A 16,209-nucleotide genomic window follows, 5' to 3' on the forward strand; every position below is an offset into this window, starting at 1 on the left:
ATCATTTTTATCTGAATTCAGAATAATTTTTCTTAGCCAATCTTGAAAATTAGGGTTCAGTTAGCTTGTTTTAATCGAGAATAACATAAATGGATTATGTGACGAAATTGTGAATATACTGAATATGAAACAAATAATCATTGCCGACTATTTTAAATATTTTATAAGGCATAAAATAAGCACTACTATTTTTATGAATTATCTTCTACTATTTTGATATTTTCACCACCCTCTGATGAAAATGAGAAATCCAATTTTTCTAGTAAGTACGCAAGACCCTGTTGCTAATTGATCTAGAATAAAATCAGTCAATCTTAATTTCCAAAAGGTAGAGTCCAAATGCAACCCTTGCAACCATCTTGTATGTTTCCTCACATTTGATAAAAACCCAATAATATGATTTCATTTTTTTTAACGTGTCGAGCTCAACTCGTCAATGTTGAACCTTAGTGGACAGTCCAAGATAATATGATATGAAGTCATTGGGAGTTTCACGTAGTTTACATCAAGTATGTTAGTGGAATTCACAACTTTCCGGCATCAATGGCTCCCCAATAATATGAGTCCCACACTGGCCGCAATTAGTGTTTATCATGCAACCACCTTTGATGGAAGGTAAGAAGTTTGAAACTATGTTTAATTTTTCTTTTATGGGCCTGATATACATTTTGAATCTTATCCAAAATGAGTGATTTTAATTTTGAAAATTTTTCTCATCATAAATTTTAAAATCTTGTGCCCTCTTTGTTTATATATTTGTCGTATTCATTCAAATATCGTTATTATATTAATAATAACAGACACACTAATTATTTATAATATATCACATGTATTACAAATAATAAATGATGATTGATAACTGATAGTTAATTCATGCATATGAGCCGAATATGGATTCAAGTCCAAAATCTAGGTAAATACAGGGATGCAAATGCAATATTATATTAGCTTTCAATATTTTACATTTCCTCAATCTTAAAAACTCTTGAGGATATGGGCCATCATCTTTCAAATCTCGATTTCCTCCTAAATCTAATATTTATATAAAATTTTTATAGCACATTGAGATTAAATTTAAAGGGTGAAAACGGGCCATAAGCCATATCCACTTTAAATAATTATCATATAATTAAAAATATAACATGTAAAAATATCCTAACACACAGATAGCAAATCGGTCACAGCTCTCGATCATACTTTTACCATATAGTAACATATATTATATAAAAGACATAATATCACATATTATCAATAAATCATGTATCTTTTAAATTTATCACTAACAACCATAATTTTTAAAAAATAACAAATTAAAGAAACACTTTAATTTAGTTTTTATTAATTTATTAATAATTTAGAGTAGGTCTCTTGTGAGACGGTCTCACGAATCTTTATCAGTGAGACAGGTCAATCGTATCGATATTAACAATAAAAATTAATACTCTTAGCATAAAAGTAATACTTTTTCACGGATGACTCAAATAAGAGATCTGTCTCATAAAATACGACACATGAGACCGTCTCACACAAATTTTTGTCAATAATTTATTGTAAAATTACCTTTTACCAATAATAAATAAAATACAATTATGTATATTTATTTTACAACAAATATCCTTGATTTTATCAAAAATTATTTCAATGGTAAATTTTATCAAAATTTCATAAAAGATCAATTTGCCCAATAATTTTTCAAAAATTAGAAAATCACATTTGGACCCAATACCATATCGATCCCTTGGGCTAGGGATTGCCGAGTTCAACTCGTGCAGACCTAACCCTCACACCACCTGAGGCTCGAACTCGTCGGGCAACAACGCAGGCTGTCTGCGTAGACCTAGCTTGTGCCAATATTTTTTTTTGAAAATTTGCATTGCCCTTCACCCGTAAAAGGGGTAGCGCTGCCCACCGAGCAGCCGTTTCCCCGTGCATGATGCCCAAACTATTCCGTGCATAGCGTGTAAAATTAATTTTTTTTAAAAAAAATTTCTGAAAACGATTTTTATGACGCTGTGATTTTTTTGGAAATTCTTATGTGGTTAGAAATAATTATATTCAAAATAATTTAAAAAATAAACAATAGAAAATCATAAGATTGAGAGATCTAGGCTCTGATATCAATGTTGGCGTACCATTTTCTCGAAAAAAGATGCAACAGAAGTTTTAATTTTTTTTGACGTTCATAACATTCTTGGACGTCATCTGTTTTAATTAAATATTCATAGGGTATTTAGTTTAATTTATTTTTGCATATTTAACCATGGCCTCAACTATCCTGATGTCTAGGCGGTAGTTGCTCTACTTGTAAAAACTCTACTGTCACGCCCCGAGACGGGGGTTGATTGACACAGGCGTTGCTCTCAGATTTACATTCGAAAAAAACAAGCCTCAGAAGTACAAAATTCAGAAACCAGTCTTTCTATTCATAAATACTGAATATCTCATTGTCTGATACAAACTCAAATGTTTTACAGTGGAAATGTAAAACCAAACATAATACTGTCTTAACAGATGCAGCGGAATCCAATTACATAATTCAGATCTGGGAAAAATAACAATCTTCTTCACCAGCCCCAGAACTGATGATGTTCTTCTTCTTCTAACAATTCTTCTTCGCTCTTATCTGAGATGGATTTGGTGGGTGACTGATATGGTTGTCACTCAGTAAGCGGGGGCGGGAATAACTCCCAGTTTTCAAAATTATTTTCATACAAAAACAGTAATACGAATAATATACATAAATTCTTATTTTCATAACAGAAATCAGTATTCAGTATTCAGAAATTATTAATCAGTATTCAGTAATCAGAAATCAGAAATTTAACAAGTAAGCACTAAGCACGTAAGTGAATTTCACGACTAAACTGATATCACTCCCCTATATATTTTCTTCTCTAAGGGGTGAGGCCAATAATCAGTAATCAGTAATGTTCAGAATATATATTCCTACCATTAGTTCACTAGGTTTCAGTGCTTCAAAATTCAGATATCAAAAATCGATCATACAGAAACTTTGCTTTAAAACATAAATCATCAACTGGATTCAAGGTACTTATATATAAGCCCACTTACTGTAATTTGCTTAAAGAATTTCGGTTGAAGTCTGGAATTCTGCTTGCCTCGCTACTGGATTTTACAGCTTCGAAAAATGCACTCTCTCAGTTCTAATTTCAAGTGATAACTCAAGATTTTGGTAACAACAACTTCAGAGATTGAGGGTGCTATTTATAGGCCAAAATCTGACTGTTAGCCTTCCAATTAATTACCATAATCTAACATTAACAGCCTTTATTCCATGTTAAATGCTTCAGTTACAAGTTCTGGGCAGAATCAGTAGATATCTGCTGGAATCTTGCTACTGAATTCTTCTGCTGCTGGATTCTATCTTCTGGATTTTGTCTGCTGGAAAATGTCATCTTCTGAAATATGAGTTGCTGCAGGAATTGTTAGCTTCTGCTGAAATTTGCTAGCTGCTGCTACTGCTGGAATTTCAGGTTCTCACATTCCTCCCTCCTTATGAGAAGTTTCGTCCTCGAAACTTGGCTATACATGATCTTCAAAAAGATAAGGGTATTGTGCTCGCATCTTTTCTTCCAACTCCCAAGTAGCTTCTCTTTCGGTATGGTTGGACCATTGTACTTTGACATATGGAATAGTTTGTTGCCTCATTACTTGGTCTTTGAAATCCACAATTCGAATCGGAATTTCTTCATACTTCAGCTCTTCATTTAGATTGCTCTCAACCAGAAGTGGTCCAGCTTCCAAAATGTGACTTGGATCAGAAATATATCTCCTCAGCTGCGAGACGTGGAATACATTGTGAATCCTTGACATGTCGGGTGGAAGTGCTAATCTATAAGCAAGTGTTCTCACTTTCTCAAGAATTTCAAATGGTCCGACGTATCTGAGATTCAGTTTCCCAGCCTTATTGAATCGGATTACACCCTTCATGGGTGACACTTTCACATATGCCTTTTCTCCAACTTCAAATTCCACGGGTCTTCTTTTCAAGTCAGCCCAGCTTCTCTGTCGATCTTGTGCAGTTTTCAATCTGTCCTTAATCACAACAACTTTATCCATTGTTTCTTGGATTAGTTCGGGTCCAACGATGGCTCTTTCCCCTACTTCATCCCAATACAGTGGTGATCGACACTTTCGTTCTTACAGAGCTTCGTATGGTTCCATTCCAATACTACTGTGGTAACTATTATTGTAAGCGAACTCGATTAAGGGCAGATGTTCGCTTCAATACCCACTGAAGTCTAGAGCACATGCTCTCAGCATATCTTCTAGAGTTTGAATTGTCCTCTCTGTTTGGCCATTGGTCTGAGGGTGATATGCCGTACTAAGAGTAACTTTTGTCCCCATAGCTTCTTGAAAGCTCTTCCAAAATCGAGATGTAAATCTAGGATCTCGGTCGGATAGTATTCTAGCTGGAACTCCATGTAATCGTACGATCTCATTCATGTACAATGTGGCTAGCTTGTCCAAATTATAGTTCATGCGGACAGGTAAGAAATGTGCAGATTTTGTGAGTCTATCTACAATTACCCATATTCCATCATGACCTTGTCTCGACTTGGGTAAACCAACAACAAAATCCAAGGAAATATGTTCCCATTTCCATTCCAGGATTTCTAATGGTTGAAGAAGTCCACCAGGTCTCTGGTGCTCTGCTTTTACTTGTTTGCACACGTGAAATTTAGAAACAAACATTGCCACGTCTTTCTTCATTCCACTCCACCAGAAATTTTTCTTCAAATCTCTGTACATCTTGGTACTGTCAGGATGAACTGAAAATTTTGACTTATGTGCTTCAGACATTACTTCTTGTCGAAGGTTATCGATGTCTGGTACGCACAATCGTCCTTTCATCCACAAGATTCCTTTGTTGCCGATCTCAAAATATGGTGATTTCCCTTCTTTAGTTGCTCTTTCAATTGCATCAAAGCGGAATCTCTATCTTGACTCATCTTGATTATCTCTTGAAGACATGGTTGTGCTGAAAGTGATGCTAGGATTACCTTACTTGTATTCTTTCGACTTAAAGCATCCGCTACCTTGTTGGTTTTGCCTGGATGGTAGCTTATCGTCAAGTCGTAATCCTTCATGAGTTCAATCCACCGTCTTTGTCTCATATTTAGTTCTTTTTGAGTGAACAAATACTTGAGACTTTGATGATCGGTGAAAATCTCGCACTTGGCTCCATAAAGATAATGTCTCCAAATTTTTAGTGCGAATACCACTGCAGCTAGTTCAAGGTCGTGCGTTGGGTAGTTTTGTTCATACGGCTTCAACTGCCTTGATGCGTATGTAATCAGCCTTCCCTCTTGAATGAGTATACATCCTAAACCTCCTTTAGATGCATCACTGTAGATGGTGAAGTCTTTACCTTCAGTTGGCAATACCAACACCGGAGTGGAGGTAAGCTTCTTCTTCAAAGTCTCGAAGCTTTGCTCACATTTTTCACTCCATTGAAACTTAGGATTTTTCTGTGTGAGCTTGGTGAGGGGTATGGCTATTGAAGAGAATCCTTCAACAAATTTTCGATAATAGCCTGCTAGTCCCAAGAAGCTTCGAATTTCTGTAACATTCTTTGGTCTCGGCCAATCTGAGATTGCCTCTACTTTCTTAGGGTCCACAGATACTCCTGCTGCTGATATTATGTGTCCCAAGAATGTGACGCTCTCTAGCCAAAATTCGCATTTCTTGAACTTGGCGTACAGTTCCTTTTCTCTCAGCTTCTGGAGGGTGAGACTAAGATGTTTTTTGTCATCTTCTTCACTTGACGAATACACTAGAATGTCGTCGATGAATACCACAACAAACTTGTCAAGAAACGGTTTAAACACTCTATTCATGAGATCCATGAATACTGCCGGGGCATTTGTTAATCCGAACGGCATCACCATGAACTCATAATGTCCATACCTTGTTTGAAAGGTTGTCTTCGGAATATCGTCTGTCTTGACCTTGAGTTGGTGGTAGCCTGACCTTAAGTCGAGTTTGGAAAAGACCGTAGCTCCCTTGAGTTGGTCAAATAGGATACACAATCTCATGCTTCTGTCCTTCTTTTTAACAAATAGGACAGGAGCTCCCCACGGTGATGCGCTTGGTCGTATCTGCTTGTTATCCAACAACTCTTGAAGTTGCTCTTTGAGTTATTTCAACTCTGCTGGAGCCATTCAGTACGGTGCTTTTGAGATTGGTGTAGCATTGGGCACTAAATTAATCTCAAATTCCACTTCGCGGTCGGAAAGTTCGTCAGGGAGTTCTTCAGGAAAGACAACCAAAAATTCTTGTACTACCGAAATCTCTTCTAGTGTAAGTGTGGTTTCTTTCTTTACCTCGCTTAGCATGGCTAGGTAAACTTCTTCTCCACTTTTTATGGCTTTCCAAGTCTGGCAAGCAGAAAGAAGAATCTTTTGTTCTTTGGTCTTGCCATGAAATAAAAGTTTCACTTGGTGTGGAGCTTGGATGGTTACTGTCTTTCCTTGACAGTCTACTAAAGCATGATTCTTGGCTAACCAATCCATTCCAAGAATTACATCGAATTATACCATGTTTAGTTGAACCAGATTTGCCTTGAAATTCTGATATTCTATGAGAACACTAGTATCCCGATATAGAGTGCGAGTTTCTAAAATTCGATTTGCAGGAGTTGCTACTCTATATGGTTCTTCTAAATTATCAGGCTTAGCTCCTAACTTCTTCGCGAATCTCTTAGATATGAATGAATGTGTAGCACCACAATCAAATAACACATAAGCAGGTATATTATTGATTAGAATGGTACCAGCTACGACATCATTTGAGTTGCCAGCCTCTTCTTGAGTGATAGCATAGACTCGAGCATTTGGCTTGTTCTCTTTTTGCTTATTTGGAGTTGATCCGCCTGCTGGGCCATCCCTTGGATCTGGAAAAGGACATTGATCAATGCGGTGGCCCATTTTTCCACAACGGAAACAAGCTCCAGAATTCTTACGGCATTCACCAGTATGAGTGAATCCACAATTTTGGCACTTGACTCCCTCTTTGCTTGATGGAGAAGAAGTGGTTCCTTTGGGTGGATCACTAGTGAATTGGTTGTTTGAAATCCTAGGCCTCTTGAATTGTTGGCCCCGATTGGTACTGGCTTGGCTGAGGACGTTTGAGTTTGTTCTCGTCTTCACGCCTCTTAATGTCATTTTCAGCCCTGATGGCGGCTCCCATCAATTCATCAAAACTGTTGGGTTCTATAACGGCAAGAGCAGATTGAATACGGCTATTCAATCCCTTCTTGTAGCGATGTATCTTCAAGGCCTCGTCTTCCATGATGGTTGGGGAGTAAGTTCTTAATGAGTGGAACTTGGATGAATACTCCACCACTGTCATGTTTGGTTCTTGAACCAAGCTTTCAAATTCTGACAGCTTCTGCACTCGAACTGCTGTCGGGAAGTACTGCCTCAGAATTGCCTCTCGGAACCTTTGCCAAGTGATAGGTCTCGCCCTTACCATAGCTGGTGAGACTCCTTTCCACCATTTGGCTGCTTTATCTACAAGAAAAGGTGTAATCACATCTACCTTGATCCCTTGTGGAACCTCAAGTAGTCGAAGATGGTTCTCCACCTCTTTGATCCAGTTTTGTCCGACATCAGGATCAGAGCTTCCATCGAAGTTTGGGACTCTTGCTCTTCGTAGAGACTCAAAGTGTTGCTTAGTCCCACTCTGAGCTGGAGGTGGTGGCGGTGGCTGGTTAGCATTAGGGTTCACCAACCCTTGTAGCGTGATTGCCACAATCATGGCTATAGCCATCAAGTCCACCTGACTGAGGCCAACTGCTGGTGGTGGTTGTGGTGGTTGTTTTGCATCTTCCTCATTGCGGTTGTTATTGCGGTTATTGTAACGAGGATTGTGATTGTTTCTCACTGGTCTTCCGTCCATATCCTACAATTATGAAACTTCTAAGGTTGATTGATGGCAGAATAGAGACTAAACAAAGGAAGCACAGTGATTGAGCAATTGCCCAAAATTTAAATATGAAATCAATGGATAGAAATAAATTTTATTGATTTCTCATAGAAGTGCAAATGGAACACGTGTTATTACAAATAACTACTACTGAATGTCTAATCTATAACTTCTCCTAATCCCAAATCCATAGGATTCTCTTCAATTTCTTCTTCTTCTTCTGGATCCCCCTCAGGTTCATCTTGGTTGGCTATTACTGCTTGTAGATGTTCAATATGACCATGCAGAACTGCATTATAGTCACTAAGAACTTTAACAGTGTCCTGCAGCTCTTGAATCTGAGCATCAGTATGTTCACTATACTGATTATGCTGGTGTACGAGTTGGTGATTTTGTTCCTTAAGTATTTGGATCTTCTCAACTAATGTATACGTAACTCGATGAACTCTGCTACAGTCTCTTGGGAGGTTTCAAACTCTTCTTGAGCCTTCCTACTCCTCTCTTCTGCTTCATGCAAATAGTGAGCATAACGTTGAACATCACTTCTCAAGTGTTCTGCTCGACGCTCTAATTCATCTTTGTCCAGCTCTAGACAATAGTTACGTTTCTTTAGTTTCGCTAGTTTCTTCTCTAAGCTCTTAAGGTAGCTACTCTAGTCAGCCATATCCTACATCCAAAACATGGAAGTGAATGTTCAGAATTGATTTATAAATACAGGTCAAGTTATAGACGAATACTGGAATGAACAAAATCAGTACTGCCTATGCATTTAATAGAAGAAATAGCTCAAAATTTTTCGGTCTTAGAATTGCGTGAAAATTTTTCTAAAAATCCTTCACATCAAGAATATGAATGGTACCAAGTTTGGTATACAAATACTGAGCCGTTTGGAAATGAAAATTTCTCAAAGTTTCAAAAATTTGGAAAATTTTACGGAAATGAAGATATTCCTATCTAAATGAAGGATTTTGGGGTTCGTCGGCGGTGTTAGAAAGAAAGTTTGAATCTAAGTTAGGTTCTCCTCGTCGAGAGCTTTCCAACGCATACTTTTAATAGTAAAAATTTCTCCTGGATCAAAAGTTATGGCCGTTTGAAGTTTGCGCGGCAAACACCTCAACTTCCATGCCATTTGCAAGGTCTACTGCATGCGCTTGCTGGAATGCACTATCTACTGCAATTCTGCAACAACTGCAATCAATTCTGCTGATTTCCAGCACTGTTAGAACCAGTCTGCTGCATTCCTGGTCTACTGACCAAGTCTTCTGCATTTAGATCTACTGATTCTCATCTACTGGTTCTGTTTCCAGACTACTGGTCTGATGCTACTGTTTTCGGTCTACTGGTTTTGGTCTACTGTTTTTTTTCCTACTCATTTCAGTAGTCTATTACAGTAGCTTAATTTCGGTAGTCTATTACATTAGTTTATTTTCAGTAGTCTATTTCAGTAACTTTCAGAACTTATTTTCAGAAGTCTCTCAGAACTTATTATTTCTAGTTTCTCCTCCCCAGATTATGAAACCTGGTTTGCTCTGATACCACTTCAATGTCACGCCCCGAGATGGGGGTTGGTTGACACCGACGTTGCTCTCAGATTTACATTCGAAAACAACAAGCCTCAGAAGTACAAAATTCGGAAACCAGTCTTTTTATTCATAAATATTGAATATCTCAATGTCTGATACAAACTCAAATGTTTTACAGCAGAAATATAAAACCGAACATAATACTGTCTTAACAGATGCAGCGGAATCTAATTACATAATTCAAAACTGGGAAAAATAACAATCTTCTTCATCAGCCCCAGAACTGATGTTGTTCTTCTTCTTCTAACAATTCTTCTTTGCTCTTATCTGAGATGGATTTGGTGGCTGAGTGATATGGTTGTCACTCAGTAAGCGGGGGCAGGAATAACTCTCAGTTTTCGAAATCATTTTCATACAGAAATAGTAATACGAATAATATACAGAAATTCTTTTTTTCACAACAAAAATCAGTATTCAGTATTCAGAAATCAGCATTCAGTAATCAGAAATTTAACAAGTAAGCACTGAGCACGTTAGTGAATTTCATGGCTAAACTGATATCAGTCCCCTATATGTTCTCTCCTCTAAGGGGTGAGGCCAGTAATTAGTAATCAGTAATCAGTAATGTTCAGAATATATATTCCTACCATTAGTTCACTAGGTTTCAGTGCTTCAAAATTCAGATATCAGAAATCGATCATACAGAAACTTTGCTTTAAAACATAAATCATCAACTGGATTCAAGGTACTTATATATAAGCCCACTTACTGTAATTTGCTTAAAGAATTTCGGTTGAAATCTGGAATTCTGTTTGCCTCGCTACTGGATTTTACAGCTTCGAAAAATGCACTCTCTCAGTTCTAATTTCAAGTGATAACTCAAGATTTTGGTAACAACAATTTCAGAGATTGAGGGGTGCTATTTATAGGCCAAAATCTGACTGTTAGCCTTTCAATTAATTACCATAATCTAACATTAACAGCCTTTATTCCATGTTAAATGCTTCAGTTACAAGTCCTGAGCAGAATCAGTAGATGTCTGCTGGAATCTTGCTACTGAACTCTTCTGCTGCTGGATTCTATCTTCTGGATTTTGTCTGCTGGAAAATGTCATCTTATGAAATATGAGTTGCTGCTGGAATTGTTAGCTTCTGCTGAAATTTGCTAGCTGCTGCTACTGCTGGAATTTCAGGTTCTTACATCTACGAACGTTCTAATCAAATTAACAATCAGCGACTTTGTTCCTCTCCTAGATTGCATTAAAAAACTAGGAGAAATTTGCATCGATATCAACAATGTCCATGGCCAATTCTTGATCAAAACAGACCGAGTCTTGCCTTTTGATTCTTCATCAAGAATGGCCGAAACATATTTTGATATTTTTCAAAAAATTTGGCCCAGAAGTTGATTTGATTGTTCAATCATAATTGCCTAGAATTTATTTGATTTTCTTCATCCAAATTTGCCGAAAAGCTTTAGGTTTTTTCAATCTAAAATTGCCAAATCATATTTTATTCTTCATCAAGAACGGCCGAGAATTTGCATGGATGAAGGTGCCGAAAATTAAGCGAGGAGGAAGAGAGAAGAAGAAAATACGATGCTTGATTTTCTTGTGTTGTATTATTTGTGTGTATTTATATTATCTACTATTTGATAATGAGTAGGTCTCTTGTGAGACGGTCTCAATCCTACTGATATTCACAATAAAAAGTAATACTTTTATTATAAAAAGTAATACTTTTCATGGATAACCCAAATAAGAGATATGTCTCACAAAATACGACCCATGAGACCTTCTTACACAAGTTTTTGTTTTGATAATATATATAAATACAATATTTCAATTTTTTCAAAATTCTAACCTTATCAAGATTATATTTTTATTATTTAAATTTCTAATACATGTCAACTTTTGATAATGTATAATATATATTTATATCTTTATATATAAATACATATATATGTATATAGACATATATAATTAAATAACTTTTATTTAATTACTTGATCAATTTTTAATTTAATTAATTTTAGAATCCTCTAAAATATTCCATTAGAATATTGTACTTAGTAGTCATCACTAATTTATTATTTAATTAGTATGCTTAAATCAACTAAATAAATAATTATGAACGTATTATAACTATGATCGACGATTAGACAGCATCGATGTATCGAAGATATAAATCTTGTTCGTATAATGTAAAATGAAAATTTCGAAGACCAATGTTCCATTTATGTCAGTTGTCAGTTTTGTGAACTCTTTAATAAAACAGACAGTTCCCCTCTCATCGTTTAATTTGCAGTTAAACTAAATTCAACAAATTCCGATATATGGAATCCATTTATGAATTCTTTTATAAGCAATCTTTTTTATTTTCATAAAATTAAGTCTTCAAATTCAACTCCTTGAATTCGATTATCTCAACAAGAACACATAATCCAATAATTGTGTCTCTCATTGGTTTATGGATACAATTAGCCGTGTGTTTACTATTTCATGTGATTCAGAACAACATTTGTTCATAACAACATTTATTCTTATTCAAATTCACCTTAATTAGTCTGATTCTTTTCATCAATTCCTTGATGAAGAATGTCAGAACTCAAGTTTGATTCCATCCATCGGATTTTAGTAAGAACGTCTAGTAGCATCGCTCCATAATCTTATAGGTATCACTAATAGTGTCTACAATAACCTTAAGTTTTAATTAACGGACACTACGATCCTTTCAACTCATATATCTCAATCGAATATGCACCATTGGTAATCGAGAGTTGCAAATGATTTTGATAACGATGTGATATATTTTGAGTAATAATAGTGACACGGTATGTGCAACTGAGGAAATACCTTTCCAGAAATGCACATATCCTACTTTGGACAAAGATTTCTTATAATATTAACTCATCATATCAAATAGGATATTTTCACACGCAGGTGAGCGATGAATTCCTGAGCACATTGCATTGACTCCTACGTAATTTGAAATTACACCCAATCTCATCACTTGATGACCGTCAATAGAGTCCGTAAAAGGATTAAAATACATGCTAGTACGTGGAGCCATCACGTTGTTCCTGGTCAAAGATCTAATGGTGTACAATTTTAACCGCAGACTATTCCACTCGATAAGTGATCATCACTTGAAAAGCCCCAGGAATGGTTATTCAGTGCATCATCAAATGATCTCTCATCTCTATGAATGAACATCTTTACGCCTTTACTAATGAAACTTGACATTTACATCACAGATATTGCTAGTCTCAAGCTCGAGCGATCTTTATCTTTATTTTACGCGACTGAATAAAATAGAAACTGGTTTAGAATATACATTACGCTTCCAAATGAATTTCATGATCTTACATTGAGGGCATACCTCATGATACATATTGTATATTCAAGAACTTTATCTATGCAGCTTGTAAGTGTATAGAGATAAAATGAATGCCATAATTGGATAAAACTATAAAATATTATTAAGATAAAGATAATTTTTACATAAAAGTCAATAAAGTCAAAGACACAAGTTGGCTTGCTTAATGGTGTAATTTGAAACATATTTTACTTTGTGTGACTAATGTGCAAATATGTGAGACATGAATTTAAGATTTGATATATTGTTTCATTATTTATAATAAAACTATAATCAAAATTTATGAATTTTAAATCCATCTTATAACTGCACCCTCAGTATATATGCGAAAATCAGTCTTGATCGAAAAATGCATATGTTTGCAACATCACATATTTCATAACAGCGCCCCCTTTCACCTAGACTGAAACATGTATTGTTCCATGAATTTCAAAAAGATCAAGGACAAGGGGAAGGAAATGGTACAACCTATGCAATGGGAGCGGCAATACGGCCCTAATGCACCACCACCACCACCACCACCACCATTTTTAATGGCTCCACAACTTCCTTGTTTAAACATCGGGTGAGTATTTTCTATTCTCTCGTATATTATATGTTTAACAAACAAAATAATAGAAAATGTTCTCGAATCCATACTTAGATTACATGATTCCAAATGATCCATTGCGTTGGCATGGCACCAATTAGTGAGATAATATACAAAGACCAAATGTTTGGAAATGGTAAGTGTAACCTACTTCGCGTAATTGCTTATTTGGTCGCAGAGGTGCGTTAGAAGGAGAAGCTGCAGAAGCTAGAAGGAATGAGCTAGACCTCACTCTCGATTCGCTCTATTCGTGTCATCTTGGATGCTTTGCTTCCTGAAAATCACTGTCTATTACATCTAGGAGATAATGCTTCGTCTCTTGACTGCTAGAGCACAATGTTCCAAGTGTTCATGATCTTCTAGTCCAAAGCGTATAATCTCGAAAAATATTTAGTCATTCCAAGCATGAGTTACTCATATGATTGTAATTATGGAGTCTTGAACTATTCTAGTAACAGAGGAACAACTCGTGGGAAATGGTAATGTAATGTTTTATATCTCTACGCGATCTGTAACGTTAATATTCGTATCATACCATGTATGCGTGAATTTATTATGACAAAAACTTGTGTGAGACGGTTTCACGGAGTGTATTTTTTGAGATGGATCTCTTATTTGGGTCATCTATGAAAAATATTACTTTTTATGCTAAGAGTATTACTTTTATTATAATATCGGTAGAGTTGACCCGTCTCACGGATAAAGATTCGTGAGACCGTCTACCAAAAAACCTACTCATTTATTATTTATTGTAATCTTGCATGAGTTCTCCGAAAAGTATTATACTCTTGAGTGCCTTAAAAATGTAAGGTCAAAATATATCCTCACACTCTACATGTAACAATAAATGCTCCCAAGGCAGTCTCCAAAAAATTGGAAGTCCTAGGCTATACTTTAGTAGAAAGTAATAATTAAAATTTTTAAATTAAAGTTATTAATCTAATAAATGATAAAAATTTTGACATTTTCAAAAATATTTATTTATTGTTTAAAATTTGGATACACAAATAATATATGATTTTTTTAGATATTTTATTCTATTTTTTTTATTTGTAATAGTTTCACTGGGTCAAGATAAAAAAGTCAATTTAACAGCAAAAAATTGTTACTCTTGTTTAAACGTTATCTCAAATGATATAATGTTTTCTATATAATAAAATTTTATAATAATATTTACAATTTAAATATATTAATTTATTATATCAATAATTTTAATAATTATTCAAATACTAATACTTACTAATTTTAATCATTAATTATATAAAATAACATTAAGTGTTTCATACGTACGGGTAAAATACTAGTTCGTATAAATAAGGATTGTGCAAAAAAAAAGTGATTTTTCAATAATCACAAAAAATATTTTTTTTTTATTTTTTAACCTCGTGTTTTGTATTAGCTTAGGCTTAATTTAATCAAAATGTCAAAGCTAGTATCAGAGTAATTTCGATATTTCAAAAGTGATTATATGATTTTGGTAAATAAATGAAAATCTTTTTGAACACTTTTACCTCTAATTATTTTGAAGAGAGATATGTGTTATCCAATTAAAGATAATTTTTAATATTTCATTAAAAAATTTAGTATTAAAATCACTTATTTATCAAACATTTAGTTTAAGAATCTTCAATTTTTCACTTTTATTTTCAAACATTACCTACTTTGATTTTCTCATTACTTCACAATCTATAAATTTAATCATTTATTTATAAATATAATATTTTACAAACACTCTTTGATGGAACGAAATCCTCTGCAACACTTGGTGCTCCAAATAGTGCTACACATTTTTCAAACAAGCCACGTTTGCAAAAATTATTAAAAAGAAAATTGCCCTATACATTATGCATAAAATAAATTATAAATAAATCACAGACAAAACATTCGATTCATCTATTTTTTTTAAAGAAATCAATAATAAATTGTATCTCGAGCATGATCCAAATCATGTTACACTTTGTTTAAACAAGCTCCGTTTGCAAAAGTTATTAAAACTTAAAAACACTAAACATCATGTATGAAAAAATGAAATCAATCTTTGATAAAACATTTGATTCATCTATTTTTAAGAAATCTACAATAAATTGTATCTCAAGTACGATAAATGATTAAAACAATATGTGAATGATTTTTTTTTAAATTAAAAAATAGACGAATTATATGTTTTGTTTGTTATTTACAGGGCCGTGCTTATTTGGAGGCAAATGAGTCCAATGACTCAGGCCCATCCCTTTTCTGGGGCCCAAAAATTTTAAAAAAAATTATTATATATAGTACTAGATAGCCCCCACGTATGCATCTATGGAAGCGAAAGAAAAAATCCAGTTTGTGAAGAATTAGTGCGGCCAAAACATGAATTTTATTATTAAAAAAATGACTCGTAAAATTTTAAGAAATTATCGGTCCTCTTCGAAATCAAAGTTAGGAGTGGATGAATTAATCTAGCTGGCAATAAGTTGTTGGTACGATTTACCAAACGAGTCTAGTTTTTTTATCGGGGAGGAGTAATGGTGGGAAGCATGGCAGATTAAGGACAAGTATAAAAATCGGAACAAATCAGAAAAAGAGAATCAATCATATATTAACTTCGAATTAATGATATATTCACTCTTTCTGAGGCGGGGATTCAAGATTTGAGACTTCCCTTTTGTTTTTGCTTTTGTAATATATACATGAGAAAGTTTCCAAATCATGAAATCTCTTGCTATGAAACTTTGCTTGAGAGTGCATAGAAAAAACCCAAATATTTCTTAATGTATTCAAAATTTCA

The 16,209-nt window shown here is 34.7% G+C and overlaps 1 protein-coding gene across 1 annotated transcript in view; it reads left to right on the top strand.

Moving 5' to 3' along the window:
- LOC142524668 (agamous-like MADS-box protein AP1) overlaps positions 1–13,976 on the top strand; it is a 35,474-nt gene extending 21,498 nt beyond the window's left edge. The window contains exons 7-8 of the mRNA XM_075628723.1: positions 13,288–13,415; positions 13,618–13,976. Of these exons, the coding sequence (XP_075484838.1) occupies positions 13,288–13,415; positions 13,618–13,717 (228 nt within the window). The 3' untranslated portion in view covers positions 13,718–13,976. The remainder of the gene's footprint in view (positions 1–13,287; positions 13,416–13,617) is intronic.
- Positions 13,977–16,209: the final 2,233 nt, after the last annotated feature.

This window comes from Primulina tabacum, chromosome 14 (genome assembly GCF_025594145.1).
Source record: "Primulina tabacum isolate GXHZ01 chromosome 14, ASM2559414v2, whole genome shotgun sequence".
Taxonomy (NCBI): domain Eukaryota; kingdom Viridiplantae; phylum Streptophyta; class Magnoliopsida; order Lamiales; family Gesneriaceae; genus Primulina; species Primulina tabacum.